Consider the following 9,178-nt stretch of genomic DNA (forward strand, 5'->3'; position numbering starts at 1 on the left):
TTAAGGCAATCTTTTGGGTAACAAATATTTCCAACCTACCGCGTTGTATCCACACAGGGGTTTACTTTTTTTGGTTTGGTTTTTCACGGGGTTTTCTAACTGCTACAGGGAATGTAACCCCAGTACTTTTAAATGAAATGTTATATTTCGTCTATTTATTGCCTTTCAATCTTTATAGGATATTTGGTCCACCAACAAATTTGAGTCATCAATGGTTTTATGAAGCAAATTCCATCGTCTTTAGAGTCTGATGGATTTTCTTTCCCTTTTATCAATTCACTTTGTTCTTTAGGTAGTTGATATTTATTCTTTCACTCTACTTTACAAAAAATGCCTTTCTCTCTCTCGAACAATCAATTGTATCTCAGTATCCCAATCAGGTATATCAGATGCATTTCTTTATTCCTTTCTAACATTTGTGCAATGTCGTTTTGCACAGTCTTAATCTTTTAATCTTTAGTTTTAGACCTATCAAGTAGACCTTGAACAAGCTGATTGATCAACTTATGTTAGCAATGTCGCAGTCCCTAAAAGATATCATGAGTTTGATTGTAAGTTGTGAAAATTGTGATTTAAATTGAATTTGAAAAGGCCATTTTTTTCACGTGTATGAGCCTCGGAGTTTGAAAAATGAAGTTGCTCTTCCACCTTCCATTGGTACGCGTAAGCCCTCTACTTTAACGCATACTTTGCCAATCATGGACCGTGAGGGTCTACACATGACGTGCATGCAAAAATTATCAAGCGAGACCAAAAATATCTCCTGCACTTTATTTGAAAAACATTCACCATTAGTTAGTCATTTTCGTCAAAATGATTTGTTTATAGGTGATGTTTTTGTCTTAAATTACGTAAGAAAGCGTGAATTTAAGTAATAAAAAGGCGAAAAAATGCAACTCCTTCGAGTATTTAAACATTTTGATGGTTTTACGGAACAAAAATAGTTTTCTTTTATTGATCTTCACAAACACAAGGCTCCTTGGGTTGAAAAATATCAATTTGCCTCTGGATTAGCGAAAAGATTAATTTCACACTAGACTCATCCATATTCAGCATCTCTTTAAAGTGTGCATTTTCCCTATGTAGTTTCAACGTCACGTAAAGTTTCAAATGAATCTTCATTTTGAAGAAAAAGATTTTAAGTAGTCCATTGAAATCTAAGCTGAAAACGTCAACAAAATTGGCAAAGGAATGAATAATTTGGCTTTATATCAACATTTCACACTTGTTAGATGATATGTCGACATTGTCACAGCAAAAATTAATGGACCTTTTAAACTGAATAATCAGCCTGTGTGACCGGCAAAGGGAAAATATTTAAGCAAACCAATAACCGGCAACCTACTATAGAATGTCGGTTCATTGGAAGCTGAAAATGATTCAGCTGTGCAAAGTTGATTAGGTAGAGGCAAAGCTGGAAATGGTCCGATTTTTTTCTGCTTTTTTAATTTTAATAGGTTTAAAATTTTAAGGTCTTGGCCATGGGCCTTCTCATTGCATGTTTTTTGAAAAGGTCGTGACCGTGAATTTAATCTCGACCAACCTATTTCCTGCCGTTTGTACTCATTGATACACGTAGAATGCAATGACCTAAAAAGCCGAGTTGATCAGGTTAATTGTGCAAATAATTACATGCCATGTATTACGCCAGTAAACGTAGATGTAATAAGAGGTCTTGAATTTGAATACTCTTCATGTAGGTGACATCAGTACTGCATGTGGTTGATGTTGTGACGTTATTTGTTCAAGAAAGTAGGATCTATTAATACTCCTTTGACAAGGAAAACTTGAATTCGCTCTCCAGCGCTTCTGATTGCTCGAACTGCAGCAGATTGACCAAAGCAAACAAGAAAACCCGATATTTTCCTCCAATCTGAACTGAATAGTCGTGGGCGAGTGAGTTGTGGCTCGAATAGCAAACAACGAAATTGGAACATCAATTATTGCAAGATTGCACATTGCATCTTCAGGGCCATGATAATCACGAAAGGTCAGTAATCAAAATGACATTTGGGAATTCAAAATTGGACAACCAAAAGAAGGAGCTAAAGCTGGACGCATTGGCCCTCTCAACCGGAAGATATCGAGTACTCAAAGTGGCCACCCTATGTTTTGACCTTTGACCCGATTGATAAATCCTATCATTGGCTGGCTACTAACAGTCGTGAAGCTAAACGCAGCTAACGTCTTTGAAGTGCAAGTGAAGTATTACGACCATGCCCCTCTGGGTTCATTAGACCCTTAAAGCAATTGCTCAATCCCCAGGAGCCTTTTAATTCAATCCAAAATGCATGCCAACCTAGGTGCCGGTGAAGCCCACGGAGAGCTTCGCTTAAGACGGGTGAAATCGACGTCGAGAGCTCAAGAGATCGTGACCGAGGACGAGAAGCAACGCCGAGCCCAGCCGGACAAACCGTACGTACGAAAGAATAAGTTTCCAACCCGACTAATCATGTTCATGCCATGGCCTCCTACCCTCCTTGTTTCGTGTCACGTTTTGTAAGATAAGGATAACAACATTGAATGGTTAATATTGGTGTCATTTGGGCGATAAGTTGATAGCTACAGGTGGTCCTTCAGAATGAAGTATCAATTGTGGCCAAGTCGATCCACAATTTGTGCAACGATGCATTACTAATAGGTAAATGTAATGGGTCGAAAACAATAGTTGATTTCCCTGTTTATGGTTGACAGAAGCGGTTTTCCATACGGTAGCGGTCATTCACAATAGTCAGTATTGAGCTTACAACTCGAATGAGAAGCTCTGGCATTGAATATTAACGTTTTTTGTTTGTTGTCATGTTACTGTTTTTGGAGGCATCCATCCTTTGTCAGATATCATTACGGAAAACGCTCTGATGGTTTACGTCGAAGGCTTCGTTGCTTTCTTTTAGGCATGATAAAAAAGAAACTTTTGGACTAAGTGCAGTGTAAGAAGCCATTTTGCATCTGTTAAACAATGATCCAAGTTTAATTCACCTAGATATTAAGTCTCTCCGACCTCAAACATTCACAATAGTGGCTCTTTATTTCTCCTTGTCAAATGTAACGGCATTTCTTATTGAGCTCTTTTGGTTAAATCCTTTTACAGTCTACTTACAACTTTAATCAAAGCTCAAGCAGCTCGAACGTACAACTTTAGTAAACATGCAAAATCTTGAAAATTACTGTTTTACAACTCTATTCAGATGTTAAGATAGTAGAGAGTGAAGTCATTGTCAACTAATACCACTTTTGACCAAAGAAATAACCAAAATATTCGAATGAACAAACGAATTGCAGCTTTCTATTTCACCTTTTGCAACCTACTTCTTCGTTTTGTAACGTTTTTTTTGTGTTAAGAGTGGTCCCTATTTGGAACAATTTAGGCGATGATCATCTCAATCTAGACACTTAAGAGCAATTCAAACACACCACCAACGAGCTAATAATCAGAGAAAGAAAGCATATATCACCTCAGAAGTGCTCTTACGTTTCGTTTCAATCTGTGTATCATGAATTTTTACAATCTTATTACTTCCATTAGCATTATGTATCCATCTTTCTATACCTCTTGTATTTTGTTTAGCTTTTATATCTGACCAATCTCATCCAATTATCTTACCTCTGTAAGCTCTCCCATACTCCATATACGAACACCCTGAGTGAAATTGAAATGAACAAATAAAGATGACATTTAAAAAGAATATTTTGTGAAACTTAGAACTATTTTTTCCACCCCTTGGTGATCATCAAGTAACTAAAAATCGATTTCTCAGTGTTCTCAATATAAATATGTTGATGCGCTTTCGTTGAAAAAGATATTAACGATGTCAAAGTAACCTTGGTCTGTTGCCCCAAAAATGACTTGCTATAACAGTTAGATTTAATCTTTTCCAGGATTCATCGTCCCAAAGATTCATTGTTCTCGTGGAATTCTACATTTCAAGACTATGAAGGTGTCATGAACTGGGCGTTTTTGCTTCTTTTCCTGGGTGGAACAAGGCTTTTCCTTGAGAATTTGAACAAGTAAGATTAACTATTCCTTAATATAATGCCCCAGCCATATTATTCAAGGATCGTAGCTTTTCAATCCATAGATTAAGTATTTTTTTGTGAAATAAGCGAACTGAAGAATCAAGAGGTAGCATTTTGGGGATAGAAACCTGTTTTTACTCGAAAAGTTTTGGGTGAGGAGGCGTTCTGAATAACCAACCTTCATTCACAATTCAGTGAGTTGCTTCGCAGAGGTTAGGTTAGGTTGGGCTAATTTAGTTTTTTTACAAAGTCAAAAAAAAAACGTGTTAACCCGAGTACTATTGTTTAGTATTGAGGAAAGATAAGCTTACAAGGAATCAATGTAGCCTCTGTTCGTATTGTTGTTGGGCGCTAATGGTGCAGTCAGATTCGTATTGAACTGAGAAACATTTTATTTTAGCCAATGACTTGTGAAAGCTGCCACACTAAGATGTAGGGTAATATTCTTTCAAAAAGGCTTTTCAAAAGACACCGTTTTCAATGGGATTTTCATCGAAATCATAATCTCAGCTTATATTTTATGACAAATTAGAAGAATGCGGATTTTGGGCGAAAAAAAGTGTCCAAAATTGTAATTAAATATTTAAGAATATCAGTCTACATTTTTTGGCGGTTCGTTATTCGTTCACTATCTTTATTTAGGAGACAACAAAGAAGACTCAGTGTAATTTCACTTAGGTAAGAAGTTGAAATAGCTAAATACTTCGTTTTTAATGATCAGTATACTATTTACATTTTGTCTCCTGAACATAACCTTCAGCTTTATTTTACAAGTGCAATTTCGATTGTTTTCGTTACCTTGATCCGTAATTTGGAACAAGAGACCAAAAAAAGGGGAATAAATCCGCAAGAGGTTTCTGTCCAGTCCGAGCACACTAAATGAATTGGTTCTGATGGATCAAGTTACTTCATCGTGGGATGTGCTCTGAGTCACGTTTTGATGAAATCCATTGGTAAATTATGGTATATTTAGTATCTGTACATGTATCAACGTTAACATGCTTAAGTTCAGGGTCTCATTTGGTTGTACTGTGCAAGAGTGCAACTTTTATCGAGTAAGTAAAAAATAAAAATACAGTCTCTGTTCTAGTATAAAAGTCCCATGAAAATATGTTTTACCCATCGAATTTAGATTCGCATTCAATTGCAGATTCTAAGCATGTTCTTGAATTAGTGCTTAACACAAACTTTTTATTTAATATATGAATCCAGAATTTAACGATTATTGCCTATGCTAAAAGATGTAGCGAAGAAGACTTGATTTCTTGAATCGAACAAGTTTTCTTCTCCACTTTTCGTCTGAGTCTGCCTTAATGAGTGCCAGTTTCACCGCGGTATTTGTACCAGCCTAATGAAACCAGTTTGGCCACTTCCAGATAAATTTGAGGGTCTCTGCGATAGCTCTCTAGATTGTGTACATGTGTGGACTTGTTTTTCTTTAAAGGAAAGTTTCAAGAAAAAATAGAATTTAGGGTGTAGTAACTAACAGGAGGATGTGGATGTTTACCATTGATAGGGCAATTTGTTTATCATTAAGCCATTTTACAATAAGTTTTCAGCTTATTGTACAGGTTTTAAACAATGCTTGGGAATAATTCCTCAATCGCCATAATTGATGAAATATTTGTTCGAACAAAGAAATTTGAATTTAGCGCTTCAAGGTTCCCCTGAACGTCAGCTGGTCAGTTATGTGGCAGGAAACGATCTACCGTAGTGTACCGTAGTCACGCTTTCAACATAACGAAAGTTCCTTTATCGGCGCGGGTGGCCGCCTAAACGCGTCTGAGCTTTTACACAGATACTAAACGCATTCAATTGTCTCAAAGAACCCTTGTAAAGAAATTCACTCAATTCAAAGACTTGGTTGATTTTTTTTCTCAACCATTCATTTCTCAAATATGCCTCAATTGGCTTGGACGCAGGTCTCCAAACCACGTCTAAACGCAGCACAAGCTTCTAGATAAATTGCTGATTCCTGAAGATCCACGTCTTCGAAATGGCAGCCTTCAAGGCGCCAATGAAGTTGTGACATTTGGCCGAGGTCTTGCTCTCCACATTCGCCAGTACTGATGTCCAGAGGATTCAGGTTTGGGGTAAAGAAAATATTTTCTTTGAACAAAATCCCCGACTTCAGCTCTGTGTCAAGACAGCCTTGGACGGACTTGAAAGTGTGCATGGGGTTCATTCCGCTCGAAAATATAATTTCTCCCGCGTCTGTTCTGTCACTCCATGAAATCACCCTGTTTTGAAGGAATTGACAAGCATTCCATTCACTGCCGTCAATCCAAAAGGGGGTCATATTTGTGGGCGGACCCATCACTCCGACCCCATGACTTAGCAGCATGCTTGGGCTTGTTTGCGAACCTAACATAGGGTCCACATTTTCCTGGGTCGTTGTTATTTTATGTACGTAGTATTTTGTCATTTGATCGCAGCGTCGGCGTAGAAATTCTTTATATCTCAAAAGCAATGACAATGCTGCAAAACCGGGTAGAACGTAGAATTAGCGAGAGTTAAGGCCAAAAGGCGGGCACAAAGTTGTTGTTTTTTTGTTCAAAGCAAAGAAGCCTTGAGGTCCTTTAAGCGTTTGTTGTCCAAGAACTCGCCTTATGTCAAATGGTACATTTGATACCTCTTCCGTCACTTTGGGTGTGTTCGACGCTTGGGTTTGGGCATGAATTATCCGTATATGTACGGGAACAAAAAGGTAGAAAATAAGCAGCCCCGCTTCTACCCAATGAAGTGCAGTCTTCTTTGAACGGACTGCACCCATGTCGTTTCAATGAAATATTTTGAGATTTAGCTCAATCAAACCAGTGACTCAAAACGTATGACCTCTCAATCCAGTACATAAGGGCATAGAGTGAATTAGCTAGCCCTCTAGGTTTGTCTCAAATTATCTGGCAAACTTTGAGAAGCATTACTTTGACTTCGTTACTTGGGTCGTTCGATTGAGCTCAAAAATTGAAATGCATAATTGCAGCGACTGGGGGCTAGGCCTATTTGAAGAAGAACGTGAAGCGTCCACTGGCTTCAAAATGATAATTCTTGACCTTAGCGCTCATATCGTTATTCCAGTGGTTCATGGATAGGGCTGAGGTCGTAGAAATTTTTATAAGGTTCGATATTAAATAGTATCTTCGTTGAATATTGTAAAATCCAGGATCTGACGTTTATCCCAATATTCTTAAGTGGCTTACTCCAAGACATTTCGTGGAAAGCTCCGTTGCACCTTTGAATTGAGATTTACTACAGTCTTACATCGTTAAAGGGGCCTTCGGATTGGATTGTTCGATATACGTGTATGCCCCGGCATATCTGAAAAGCACACTTCAGTCTGGATTTATCACTCGAATTTAGCATTGCTCTCATCAATTATTTCAATCTTTAATGAGTGGCCAACTCTATTAGTTTATGATCATCCTTAAAATAGGACTATTTGCCCATTCTCTGAAAATCCAAGTCAAAGCTTTGAATTTTCACTCTTTTTTGATTTCATGGATTATTCATTATCTAATTATAAACCTATAAACCTCCTGTTGAGAGTCTGGCGCGCTGTTTGAATTTCTACCAAAAAGAACTTGGTATATTTTGCGATGGATGATTGAGGAATCAGTCTATGTAAAAGTGAAATGAAAATGATAGTAGGTGCTCAAGGATTGATCCCTGGGGCACAATAGATGTTTTACGTGAACTAGAAACTCCATCAACTTTAACGATTTGGGTGTGACCTGTCAGAAGTTCTTTGAGCCCAAAAAAATATTTCCCCTTTTGCCTAAGTCACTTAAGTTATGGAGCAATAGAACATGGTGTATGTGCCAATGCTTTGGCGGAATCCAGGTATGTAGATATGCCATTCACACAATCGTAATGCTGAGGACGCTTGCTCAATGATGTCGTCAAAATGCTGAAGAATTGCGTCAAAAGGCAAATATGAGTTCGAAGCCCATCGTTTTTGTCAGGAATGCTATCTTTGTCGTCGAGATATTTGTCAAGCTTTGATTTTAAAAGCTTGTTCAAAAGTTTGATTTTATTTGGATGGGTGATATTGGGCGGAAACTTGCCGGTAGACTTTCGGTCCCCTTCTTTTTAAGCTTCTCTTTTTCTTAACTTGATTGATTCATTATGCACAATGTAAACAAAATAGTATGGGAGGACTGGTACTGTACAGTTCTTTAAATGTACCTCGCAGAGGTGGTCCACTCCTCCCATACCATTATGTAGATGTGGCCTAGAGACCTACTTAATTATTTGGTAGCATTACGTTCATCAACTGTTGTATTAACCTTGATCTTCGGCCCTTTTTGGGTCGGCATTAACAATACATTGCATTGTGATGGGGTCAAAAACACCGACGCATATTTTTGCTCAGCAAGTTAACTGGCTCATCAGGGCTTTGTCATTTAATCTTTTGCCAATCTCTTTGCCAATGAATGTCAGCTGACCGGCTGCTAAGGTATAGTGTCTGATTGTAGAGGCGCTGCTTTCCATTAGCTAGAGTTGATAGTCTCGGATTAAGAGAATACCTTCCAGTCCTTACTTCGGTCAATGTCAGAGTGGAATGAAAAGGGTTGCTTCAGCAGAGAATGATTACACTGGATACTAAATTGAAATAGACTACGCGATACGTTCATTAGTTCTTCTAGTTTTATCAAGGGGCAAGGATTTTTCGGTCATACGTAGTTCTAGAGGGTCTTGCACATAAATTCCGGACAAAATGACAAAACCGAACGTAGAATAATAGTGCAACTTTTGAACCTCCCGCTAAAAATTCTTGCAAATGAACAATTGCTCACCAAACAGCGTGTATCAATTGTCATTTCACAAAGTTACCTCGGTTTTCGAAGGAGGAGGTCGTGAGAATGGGGCTGGTTAAGTCTGGTCATAATGCCTCTGCTTCATCAACTTAATTGGGTATCCAAGAAGCACGGTCTATGACGTTGTAAAGCAGGGCAAAACGACAGGAGTGGTCAGAGAGCCGCATCACGGGTACTGTACAATTCTTTAAATGTACCTCGCAATAGGTGGCTCCACTCCTCCCATACCATTATGTAGATGTAGGCCTAGAGACCTACTTAATTATTTGGTAGCATTACGTTCATCAACTGTTGTATTACCTTGATCTTCGGCCCTTTTTGGGTCGGCATTAACAATACATTGC

General features: G+C 38.2%; 1 protein-coding gene across 2 annotated transcripts in view; it reads left to right on the forward strand.

Annotated features, from left to right (window-relative positions):
* The first annotated feature begins 527 nt into the window (after positions 1 to 527).
* The window catches only part of LOC131885263 (diacylglycerol O-acyltransferase 1-like), a 25,330-nt gene continuing 16,679 nt past the window's right edge, over positions 528 to 9,178 (forward strand). For both annotated transcript variants that reach the window (XM_059233231.1, XM_059233230.1), the window contains exons 1-3: positions 528 to 657; positions 1,701 to 2,415; positions 3,880 to 4,008. In XM_059233231.1, coding sequence (XP_059089214.1) covers positions 2,288 to 2,415; positions 3,880 to 4,008 — 257 coding nt within the window. In that variant the 5' untranslated portion in view covers positions 528 to 657; positions 1,701 to 2,287. The remainder of the gene's footprint in view (positions 658 to 1,700; positions 2,416 to 3,879; positions 4,009 to 9,178) is intronic.

Source organism: Tigriopus californicus, chromosome 8 (assembly GCF_007210705.1).
Source record: "Tigriopus californicus strain San Diego chromosome 8, Tcal_SD_v2.1, whole genome shotgun sequence".
NCBI lineage: Eukaryota > Metazoa > Arthropoda > Copepoda > Harpacticoida > Harpacticidae > Tigriopus > Tigriopus californicus.